At 38.1% G+C, this 12806-nt stretch overlaps 1 protein-coding gene across 3 annotated transcripts in view; it reads right to left on the reverse strand.

Annotated features, from left to right (window-relative positions):
• The window catches only part of SPIDR (scaffold protein involved in DNA repair), a 389382-nt gene that overhangs the window by 267583 nt on the left and 108993 nt on the right, over positions 1 to 12806 (reverse strand). For all 3 annotated transcript variants that reach the window (XM_028518735.2, XM_036031020.1, XM_036031021.1), the window contains exons 6-7: positions 10032 to 10279; positions 3595 to 3695 (exon numbers count right to left, since the gene is read on the reverse strand). In XM_028518735.2, coding sequence (XP_028374536.1) covers positions 3595 to 3695; positions 10032 to 10279 — 349 coding nt within the window. The remainder of the gene's footprint in view (positions 1 to 3594; positions 3696 to 10031; positions 10280 to 12806) is intronic.

The raw sequence follows: 12806 nt of genomic DNA on the forward strand, positions 1-12806 counted from the left end.
CCAATGGAACAGAACAGAGAGCCCAGAAATAAACCTGAGTCTCTACGGTCAATTAATATTTGACAAAAAGGGCAGCAACATAAAATGGAGTAAAAACAGTCTCTTCAACAAATGGTGTTGGGAGAATTGGACAGCTAGGTGCAAAAAAATGAAACTCAAACGCCAACTTACACCATATACAAAAATACATTCAAGGTGGATAAAAAACTTAAATATAAGCCATGTCACTATTAAAGTCCAAAAGGAGAACATAGGCAGGAAAATCTCAGATATTTTACGCAGAAACATTTTTACTGATACATCCCCCAGAGCAAGGGACATAAAGGAAAGAATAAACAAATGGGATCTCATCAAAATAAAAAGCTTTTGCACAGCTTAAGAAAACAGTATTAAAATAAAAAGAGAACCAACTGCATGGGAAAACATATTTGCCAATGATACCTCAGACAAGGGTTTAATCTCCAAAATATATAAAGATCTTACAGGACTCCACTCTAAGAAGACAGGCAACCCAATTAAAAAATGGGAAAAGGACTTGAACAGACACTTCTCCAAGGAGGACATACAGAAAATCCAAAGACACATGAAAAGATGCTCAATATCACTAGCTATCAGAGAGATGCAAATTAAAACCACAATGAGATAGCACTTTACACCAGTCCAAATGGCCATCTTAAACAAAGCAACAAACAACACGTGTTGGAGGGGGTGTGGAGAAAAGGGGACCCTAGTGCACTGTTGGTGGGATTGCAGACTGGTACAACCACTATGGAACACAGTATGGAATTTTCTCAGAAAACTAAAAATGGATCTGCCTTTTGACCTAGCAATTCCACTGCTAGGATTGTATCCTAAGAACCCTGAAACACCAATCCAAAAAAACCTATGCACCCCAATGTTTATAGCAACACAATTTACAATAGCCAAGTGCTGGAAGCAACCTAGATGCCCATCAGTAAATGAATGGATCAAAAAACAATGGTACATTTACACAATGGAATTCTATGCAGCATAAAGAAAGAAGAAGCTCCTACCCTTTGCAACAGCATGGATGCAACTGGAAAGCATTATGCTAAGCAAAATAAGCCAGGCGGTAAAAGACAAATACCATATGATCTCACCTTTAACAGGAATCTAATCAACAAAACAAAGAAACAAGCAAAATATAACCAAAGACACTGAAATGGAGAACAGACTGATAGTGTTCAGAGGGGAGAGGAAAGGGAATTTCAGGGGAAAAGGGGAAAGGTTTATAGGAACAAGTATAAAGGACACAAGGATAAAAAACTAGAGGCAGGTGGAAATGGGAGGGAGGAGGAGAGGGTGGGCTGGGATGAGAGTAAAAGATAGAAAATTGTACTGCAACAATAATTAAAATAAAATAAAAAAATAGAAGTGGAGACGAATAGATAATGAAAAAAGTGATCACTCCGGGTCAAGATCATTCATAGGTCAAGTATGCACATGTGTAGACTTATAAATAGAAGAAAGTGAAAGATGACTAAAAGGTGAAAATGAGATAGTATATTGTACAGTCATAAAGGTTCTAGTTGATGTTTATTAAATAAGTCTGAAAAGAAAATGATCATGAGTTAAGCATTGGGCTATCACAGTGCTCTACATTATATTCTACCCGCCAGCGATCAGTTCAAGAAGGGATACATGTCTCAGTCATATCAATAAAGTCATTTCAGAATTTCTGAAAAAAATGTTAGAAAAGAAATTCTGTTTATTGGATTTGAACCTGGGATTTACCACATGAAGAAAATGTGTCAACCTTTCAAAACCAACATGCCTGAAGCATGGTCTTCTCTCTGTGACTTTCAATTTGTGAGTACTATTAAGTTCTTTTTTGTGCTCAAGCCAGTGTATTATTGACTTCCCTGAATAATACCATTAGACAATTTCAATGCATGCTTGGCTTTCTGACTGATCAAATGCATTATAAAAATGATTATTTAATATTATAATCCTTGATATAAAAATGACAAGATACAAATTAATAAATATAATAGGCTGATCCATAGGTTCATATAACAGGAAAATAATTCTTGGGTCCTACGTGTCAGGTATTATGTCATAATATTGTAATACAAAACTGAAAAAGAGAATACAGTTGCTAAAATACAGCTGGAAAGGATTTTAAGACTTTAAAAGTCTTCTAAAGAAGTGTGTAATACTAGTTGTGTATTGTATCTAGAGCTGTAGTTCTATTTTGTACTCTAATATGTGCAAAAATAACCTGTGAGTCTATTAAAATGCATATTCCAAGTATCCCTGGAGAGACAACTGTTTTTTTAATTTAAAAAATTCCAATTACAGTCGACCTTTGATATTATATTAGTTTTAGGTAAATAGCATAGTGGTAGGACATTTACATAACTTATAATGTAATTCCTTCAATAAGTCTACTCTGTACTGGACACCATACACAGTTATTACAATATTGTTCGCTGTATTCCCTATGCTGTAACTTACTCCCCCTGAATATTTTGTACCTGCTGATCTGTACCTCTTAATCCCCTCAGCCCTTTCACTCAAACCACCCAATCCTTGTCCATCTGGTGACTCAGTTTTTTCTCTGTATCTTAAGAGTTTGTGTCTCTTTTGTTTATTTTGTTTTTTAGATCCTACAGAATAGTGAAAATATACAGTATTTATCTTTCTCTGACTTATTTCACTTGATTTAATACCCACTAGGTCCATCCATGTTGTTGTAAATGGCAAGATTTAATTCCTATTCAAGGCTGAGTACTACTATATCATTGCATATATGTACCACTTCTTTTTCCAATTGCCCACAGATGGCCATTCAGGTTGTTTCTATATCTTGGCTATTGTATATTAAATGTCACCCTTTGGAGAGATGATTATTAATAGTAGATGTAGAATAGATGACCATGCCCACACACCTCTTTCCTCATTCCAAATAAAGGGACGACCCAGGAAGACACCATGAAAAAGAACATTGTCTCATAGGAGAAAAAGCTTTTCTTGGTATGTGAAATACTTTAAAAAATAAAAAACAAATATTAAAAAACATGAGTTTCCGTCATTTGCTTATCTTAGCAACTTTTGAACTGTACCTTGAAAATCATTACAAAAGCCTGCATCAATTTAACAGAACTAGGATTAAGGTAAAAATAAAAGCGAGCACAGAGTATACTGAACATACTAATGTTATTGTTCAGGAAGTATTAGTTTGAGGGGTGTGTATTTGTGTGTATGTGTGTGTGAATGTCATGTGCGTATTAGGAGATGATACAACATACACTTCTAACTATGGGAGTCACAATCCCATAAATCTGAAAGCTACTGGGTTAGCTATAGCAAGAAAAAGGTCTAATATACAATGCTCCCAACCAGATCTTTATGAATAAGCCTCCTGCTGACCTATGACAAACTCTATGGGGAGAAATCATTAAGACCTTATACAAATAGGCTCATCTTTTGGAACAATTTCTGAGACCTATAGGATACCTAAAAAAAAAATAAGGTCATGAAAATAGTAATGATCAACTTCATGTATTTTAATGTAAAAATTTTAACTGGCATATTTTTACCCATAGTCTCAGATGCCAGTGAAAACCTTACCTGAAAGTGTCTTTTGGTAAGAAACACATTGATGTCTCCACAAAGAAATGGCAGATCTCTCTCGATTCTGTAGTCCATTTAGTCTTTCTGCTAGTCCACCTCTGTTTAATGAATTATAATGTATTAGGTTTACTTAAAAGGAAAGCTTCAGAATAGTTGCCACATTTATATTTTATACCCTCCAACCAAAGACAAATAGATAAGCCATTAAAATTTTAACTTATTTGACATCACATTCTCTTCCTAACCTGATCTTCCTAGGTCAGTAATCCACTTTTTAGAGATTTCTTGGAAGCTCAGTTTTCTAATTATTAGAAATATGAACTACTTCAGATCAGTTTGACTTCTTTCATTCTCCTTAGTTTACTTATCCTGTAAACATATTCAGATTACTTGTTTTCTGTTTTACTTAGCAAAGTGCTAGGTATACAAAAAAATACAACGAGTTATGCCACTGAGGTGGAAAAGGACTTGTAATCTGCTCCGCAGGCAGTGGTAAACAATTAAATGTAGCAGGTTCAGAGCTGGAGTCAATAATAAATCCTAATAGGTAGAATGCTTCCATAGGAGAATTTACATACAGACTCACTATTCTAACAAAAAAGATAACTGAGTATTAATTACAAATACACAGCAAGAATAAACAGAATGATTTTCATGTATTGCAAAAGATGATTGATAACTGTGAACATTGAGGCCCTACATAAAAGTCTTTATTAATAAATACATCTATATTAAAGATTTTTAAATGCATAGACATATTACACACATATATTTGATTCAGAGAAGTTAGCAGTTTTTCAAACAGCTATAATCTCAAGGCAAATCAAGATCAGTTGTTAATTGCCATTATGACTACATGCTACATAATTTATTACTGTTTTATAATATATGATTATGAACCAGTTCACTGAACATCTTACTAAATGATCTCATTCCATTTTAATAATATCTCTTTGAGGTAAAAAGAACAGGTATCAATACCTATCTCACAAATGATATATCAAAGTTTACAGAGATGTTAAGGAAATTCACCAGTATTACATAACTAGCCACATGAGGAAATAGTTATAGAAACCAGAAAGGACATACCACAGTGCCTGGCATTCAAAAAATGTTAGTCATTAGTGCTAATGATTTTTTTTAAAATGATCTTTAATTGAACCATATATTCTTTCCACAATAATCTAAAGATCTTATTTTAACACACATTATACATATTATCACCACTACCTACAATGTTATCCTATAGGCACTTGTTTTCCTCTAAGCACTGTTTGAGAGTGTGTGTGTGTGTAATACATAATGGCAAATTTAAAAAAATTTTTATAATCACAAACATATCAAGGAACCCTTACTTTATATATGCCTACCTCTACTTAATATATATGTAAATTCTTCTTCACATCATTGTTTATGTTAAGTAACTCATGCATACTACCCCTCTAAGCAACACTATGAAAGTAGGTACTACCGTCATCCTTATTTTACAGATGGTAAACCAAGGCACTGAGGCACTGAATACCTGTACAGGGTGAGACGTCTGATGTATAATAGAGCTGGATGCACACATAAGCAGTCTGCCTCTAGAGTTCACAAGCTTAGCCTCAATGATATACCCTAGTGTCTCAAAGAGCTCTACTTAAAAATATAATAAACACAAGAAATAAGGCAAAACACAGTTATTCTTTCCACAATGATCTAATTATTTTTAAAATGTGGTTTTCTTTAAACCTATGACTTTAGAGAGGAGAAAAAAAGGCAAAATACAATCTGAAAGGATATGGTTAAAGTCAAGTCCTGTATCACACAAATAAACTGCAGGAACTATAGGGCTGCAGGTAAAAAGTAAGAGTAAAAATAGATGAAGAATAGTGCTTACATGCGGAAGTATCTGGAGCCCAGAACAGAATCAGCATTTTACACTTGCATTTAGTCATTAAGAACTATACTGGGATCACACACAATACCTCTGCTCCAATCTGACCAGAGAATTCCTGCAGGTAATTCCAAACAGACAGATGCACCAGAACTTAGGAATGTAAACACCATGATCTCTAATAAACAATCATCATTCTAGTAAATATTTAAATAGATATTTAGATATTAAATTAAAAAAATTTTTTTAAAAATCAGAGGACATCCAAGATGGCAGCAGATTAGGTGGATGTTACACTCATCTCCTCCCAGGACCAAACTAGAATTACAATTAAAATATAGAACAATCAACCTAAATAACCACCTGAAGACTTGGTGAACAGTATAACCACTCCAAGACTGGTAGGAAAGGGCGAAAAGAGCTGGCCTCACTCTGACAGGCAGTGGCTAAGAGAGATTTCAACTGCAACAATTCCTCCTGAGGGGCATGGGGTCTCAACCCAACAAAAGGCTCCCCAGCCCATAGCACCAGAGCCAGGAAGAGGAACCCACATAACATCTGGCTATAAAAGCCAGCAGAAATTCTGTCTGCCAGAAAGAGACAGAAGCCTTCTAGATAGAGAAGGGCCAATCCTAAAGGGCCAATGCACAAAATCTCACTTGCAACTACTCAACCTGGGTTCTGAGGAAGGGAGGGTAGAGTAGACTTGTGTTGTGTGAGAAGAGAGTAGGGTTAGAGGCTCTAGAAAGAGAGCTGAGGAGTCAGCTGCTGGGACACCTTTGCTGAGTCAAAATCCTGTACCATAGATGCCATTTTTCTTGAGTGGAGGACCCCCTTGGGAAAAAGCAATAACCCCACTCTATGTAATTCATATCACCCACCCTGTGGAACTCAGGGCCTGCTGAAGAATCAGCTCCCTGGGTCAAGAATTAAAGGTCTGGGCAATCTCAGAAGGTATAGTGTCAGTGATGACATTGTGTGGCTTTGGGGTAGGGGTCATTCTGGCCACTTACCCAAGAACCTGACTGTTACAGAACACAACAAGGGGGGCCTTGGGACAATATACTATTATTGAAAGAAGGCCCTGGGTCCGTTATGTCCGCCGCCCTAGGAAAGACGTCTCTCAATGCCAGAGATTCATGAAAAGGAAAGGAAATGTTTATTTAATGCTATACTAACTTAAAGTAGTGACCTAATGTCTTTATCAAAAAAATCCTAAAGTCCCTAAAAACACCCACAAACACACAGTCCTTCCTTCCTTCCCCCTTTGCCCAGTCCAGAGTACCGTATCTCAAGAAAGGAAATAGAAGTCCATGGCTTAGGCAATCCTCTGGTTCTTCCCAGTTAGTACTCTATCTCGACTGGGAGACCTCCCTGGGTTCCCGGCACCCTCAGCTGAGTCGCCGGGATCTCTGCTAAAACCAGGTGGTGGTTCCCCCTTCTAAAGCTGTGGGGGTCCCCACTCTGCCAGGCCGCGTGGTTCCCTCTCTCTGGGATGCGGGAGTCTCCACTCTACTAAAGACGCGTGGTTCTCTCCCTCAGGGCTGCCGCGTGGTTCTCCCTCTCTCAGGGCTGCAGGAGTCTCCACTCCGTCAAGGCCGTGTGCTTCTCCTCCTCAATGGCCGCCAAATCTGGGTTTTAAATCCCCGCAGCCAATCTTCCTCTGCAGCCTCATTTCCAACTCCTCCCACACTCGGCTTCACATGCCAGAACTCGTGTCCTTCCAGCTTTACTGGACTGCCATCATGAGTTTGGGCAGGCGTGGTCCCGTGTCCTGGAGCAAATCCTCTCTGAGCTCCCACCCAGGTGCTGTAACTCAGGGGACAGCCCCCCCAGTTACATCTGGGTGGGGAAGTTACTTCCATTTCCCTGGCTTAGAGCTGATCACAGCTACTTAACATATCTATGCAACGAGTCAAAGGTTATAGATATGCCAAACGACCATGCCAGAGTTTAGCTGCAAGGCTGTTGCTATGCTAAACAACTCTCAATGGCCCTGCTCCATTTGTCCGTTCTCCCAACCCACACCCTGGGCGGGGGGGGGGGGGATGGAGACATCCCAAAATCTCCTGGACACCTTAAGTTCTGGACCCCATTTCAAATGCCTATTTGGGGTCCCCCCTCTTAGCTGCACCCTGTAACATGACTAGAGTCTCCCGCTCAAAGAAGATCCTCTAGCTCCACCCTCTGGGCTTCAGTTGGCTCCACTTTCTCAACTCCTAATGGTGTTGCCAGGATGAGGTCTGGGCAGAAGTGGGGAGAGACTGAATTGAATGGCTCTGGGGCAGGGAAACCAATCTTCCTACCTTTCCCCAAGACTGACGTGGCACCTCCCCATCACAGGTATCTACCAGACTCACTCTCTTGATTCCCAGAGTCACTGACCAGTTGAACTCAAGATCCTGGCAGAATGTTACATAGGTTAAGTTGTAAGCCTCTAGGACAAGGGCCATTTTTCCCTTGCATGACAACTGGCGCAGATGCCTCCTTTCACAGAGCCAAATCTTGGTTTGTTTAGGCCTGACTCTGCTGGCCTCATCTTAACAATTCCCTGTGACCCTGCTCCAGCCAAAAAGTCTGCAGGCACATGGAGGGTAGTAGCTAGACTGGTATAACTGGGAACAACTGCTGAGTGGCATCAGACCAATCACAGATACAGAATTTGAACCATTATCAGTCTGGTGAATACCACTCACTGAGAACCTCCCTCGTGCAACTTAACTACTGCCAGTGGTTCTTTCAGTGACTGAGTCAAACAGCCAGCTGGCAGGTAAAAGTAGTCTCAAGTTCCTTGGGACTACTGTTCATCTGCCCTCAGGACTGCTTGTGGTGGAAGCTGCCCTTAGTATGTACTTTGGGTCTTCCCAAGCACACACAGCCAAAGCAGAGGCATGAATAAAATGTGAATTACTTTAAGCTCCAGGCACAATTCCAGGGCTAACAACAAGTAGTATCTGACACTGGCCTATACCACAGTCCCTATCAAGAGGCCCCAGAACCAGTATACCTAGTGGCCAGCTTCAGACAACATCAGAGCAGAATCCAATTACTTTAACAAGTGGCATATCCAAAAGGAGATCTTAGCAGACATCACACCCTACTGAGGTAAACTCTGCATCCTGTAATCAGCACATACACAGCAGCTCATACACTGTGGTTAGAGTCAATCCTCACAATGACCCAGGCTCAGGGTCAACCCCACACATGAACAAGCCAAAAGCAATCAAGAATTAATTATAAAAAGGGCCCACATAATCCACACAAGGGTCATTCCTGGAGTAACAGGCCAAAGAGATCAGAGACACTATGCCACTGAGTCCCACAGGACAACTACTACATAAGGCCACCCTACAAAGACAAGGAGTCACCACATATCTACCTAATGCTTACAAACAAACACAAAGAGGAAACCACAGTGGGGAGATAGAGAAACATTTGCCAAATGAAAGAAAAGAAATCTCCAGTAAAAGAGCTAAAAGAAATGGAGGCAAGCAAATTATCAGAAATAGAGTTGAAAAAAAATGGTTATAAGACTGCTCAAGGAATTTAGTGAGAACTACAACAGCATTAAAAAAGATATAAAAATCATTAAAAACAGTAAGAAACAAAGAATATAATATCTGAAATGAAAATACACTAGAAGAAATGAACAGCAGATTGGATGAAGCACAGGATCAAACTGGCAACTTGGAAGACAGACAGCAGAAAACACACAATCAGAGAAGAAGGAAAAAAAAACTTCACAAAATCAGTATAGTTTAAGGAACCATTAGGAAAAATGAAGTGTAACAACATCCGTACCATAGGGGTACCAGAAAAAGAAGAGAAAGAGCAAGGGATCAAGAACCTATTTGAAGAAATAATGATTGAAAACTTCCCTAACCTGGTCAAGGAGAAAAATGCTGAGAGTCCCAAACAAAATGAAACCAAAGAGGCCCATACCAAGACACGACATAATTGAAATGTCAAAGGTTAAAGATAAGGAGAGAAACTTAAAAGCAGTGGGAGAATAACGACTTACCTATAAGGAAGTTCTCATAAGACTGTCAGCTGATTCCTCAACAAAAACATTTTAGGTCAGAATGGATTGACATGAAATATATAAAATGATATAAAGCAAAAAATGCCCAGGAGTCTTGTCTTGTTTTTAGTCTATATTTAGTCTATATTTAGAATACTTCTGGTCTATATTTATTTCTATTTCCCTCTTTAGACTACATGTTACTTGAAAACAGAGCCATTTACTTGTGTTAATTGTCTAAGATATCACCTGAAATACTGATGATCAATAAAATTTGCCAAACAGGCAATATCCATTAAGAAAACCAGTCACATAAGCTAGTTATGACTGAAACCGAATGTTCAACTTAGATAAGCAATTACATAAATCATCTCCAGAACTTCAGGATGTCCCAAATTACTTATAGAAATTACAATTCTATTCTTTCAATTTTCCTTCCCAAGTAAACAAGTAAGCATTTTAAAATTAACATTTTAGATATTTAGATTGCTAAAGGCAGAAAAATATTAAAAATTATTTTAAAATGTGTAATTTAACCTTAAAAGCTGCTTCTTTGCTGAATTTTCAGGAGTCCTCGGAAACTTTGTCTGTTTCTGTGGTGTATACAAAATGTTTTCTGTAGATTTCACCATCAGGTTTATCGGTGTTTCCTTAACTTGTCTTCCATCTGATCCAAAATCCATATAGTATTTGTGAGATGACTCTGAATCAGTGACCAGGACATTCTGTGAATCATCTTTGTTTTCACTATCTGATGAATACTCCAAAATTTCTGTAGAACTTGTCTGAAAGAAATTAAGAGAAATGCAACTAAATTTGAAGAATTCTTTATTCAAGCCCATATTTATATATGCCTATTATTTTATTCCCTTATAATTACTGTCATTAAATAACTTTGTGTATATAGTGTGGGAGAACTCCATCCCACAGAGCTCTCCTAGCTGCCATAGATGAGAAATAAGTCATCTCAGACACAATCTTGTTGTTCTGGCAGGAAAGGAAGTGGCAATTCCCTCTAGTAGGGAATGCCCCGAGCCCTTCTCCCAAACGGCTTTTATTGGGAATGGTATGTGTAGGTGTATACAGCATACATGCATAGCTCATCAATCAATGTCAAAAGGCTATAGTCCTACAAAAACAGGTATTATCTATAGATAACAATTGAAAGAACACAGAGTTTGTCATAGGTCAGGGTCTGTGAGACATGCTGACGACACATGGTCTTTAAGACGTGTTTCATGAGATAAGGAGTTTACTCCTTATGCCTTGAATTTAAACATCCGGTTTATATCAACAGAGCTATACAAAGCAAAGCAAGCTTCAAAGGATACAATGTATTTATCAGGCCTGATTTCTCATGGGAACCCTTGGTGTTAGCATCAAGTCATGCCTGCCATCTGCATTACCTGGTTTTCCAGGGAGACTTACTAGCCCCTTTCAAAGTCTGCACTCATGGGGCTACAGTCTCCGAAACCACTGAGCGGTCCCCAACAATACAGTAGTTTAAACTTTGTACATATAATAGCTTAAATTTCTATTTTGACACAAAATCCTAAGAATCCAGCCATATAACCAAAGACAAGATGAGATTAAATAAATTGTAAGCTAGATATTATCTTATAGAATCCACCAAATTTAGTACCATCATTCAACTTTCCTTCAGTAAAATAAATGTGCTATATAGTCAGTTTTGAAAAGTGAGCTAACAACACCAACCAGAATAGCTGATGATAGTCACTATAACACCTATTGGGAAAAAAATGTATTTTTTGGATTTTGAAATTTAATGTGAGGTAAATAATATTCATTTTTAATAAACCAAAGAAAATTGCCTCTTTAGGTGTACACCACTTAACGTATCAAAACAGTCTCCAAAGATAAAGATCAAAACTATATTTTCCAGCACAAGCTCAATATAATATTTTCAAGAGACTAGTTTTAAATTTCTAATATCATCAGGAACTATAAGAATACAAATCACTGCCTCTTTTTCTTCACATTTCCTAAAATATTTCTTCTTTCCCCTACACAAATTGCTAAACTACCAAAATAAGAATTATTCTGAAAACTAGATTATAAAAAGAAACTCGTATCACATACTGTAACTGGAGAAGAAAATCGAAACTTTCTTCTGTGATGTTTCTCATCTTTGGCCAGACACATACTAAAACTATTAACTGCGCTACACATTTTATTTTCCCATTACTTGGTTTTGCAATTCAGTCCCATGTTGTTCTAATGGCAGCAACAATTTATACTTCAACATTCTAACTGTCCAGTATATTAGTAGCCCCCTCTAATTTAATACCTATAGATTTTAACTTTACAAATGTAAATTCTGTATTTAGTTAAATAGCTCTTCTGTACATGGATAATTCATAACACAGGTATGATTCATCAGGAGAAGCCGTATTTTTGATGGATCAACATGGACTGTGCCCCTGACATTGAAGAGGCACCTGGCTAAACAGAGTAAAGAGGCAGCCCTGACTGGTCTGCCTCAGTTGTGGCTCAGCTGGCTAGGCATCATCTCACAAAGCAAAAGATCACTGGTTTGATTCCCCACACTCAGGTCACATACCTGTGTTTCAGGTTCAGTCCCCAGTCAGGGCATATAAGAGAGCCAACGGATGAATGTTTCTCTCACATGTCAATGTTTCTCTTCCTCTTTCTCTCCCTCCCCCCCCTCTCTAAAAAATAAATAAAACTTTTAAAAAGAGAGAGTGAGATGACTACATTATATAAGAATTATCATTTGTGGGTACGTGTATATGTATGTGCACTGGCATGTGGTGGGTAGCACTAGAATCTTCATCATTTGCTAACCTACACAAGACAAAAGGTTTATAACATTTGGCCTTTTTAGATTTTATAGTTACATCCTTTTTAAGAGCTTGAAAAGGACGTCACCCATCCCCACATTTCCCAGAAAATTGCTTAGGTAGTCATTTGTTACTAGACACATTTTTCAAAATATATATTATTGATTATGCTACTACAGTTGTCCCATTTCCCCCCTTCATTTCCCTCCACCCTACACACCCCTTCCCACTCACCTTTCCCCCCTTTAGTTCATATCCATGTGTCATACTTATAAGTTCTTTAGCTTCTACATTTCCCATACTATTCTTGCCCTCCCCCTGTCTATTTTCTACCTGAAAAAATAGGCAGAAAAATAGGTAGAAAATACCTTTTCCCCCCTCTCTCCTCCTCTCACCCCCCTGTTGCTAACCCTCCATGTGGTCTCCATTTCTGTGGTCCTGTTCCTGTCCTAGTTGTTTGCTTAGTTTATTTTTGTTTTTGGTGTGGTTG

Source organism: Phyllostomus discolor, chromosome 7 (genome assembly GCF_004126475.2).
Source record: "Phyllostomus discolor isolate MPI-MPIP mPhyDis1 chromosome 7, mPhyDis1.pri.v3, whole genome shotgun sequence".
Lineage (NCBI taxonomy): Eukaryota > Metazoa > Chordata > Mammalia > Chiroptera > Phyllostomidae > Phyllostomus > Phyllostomus discolor.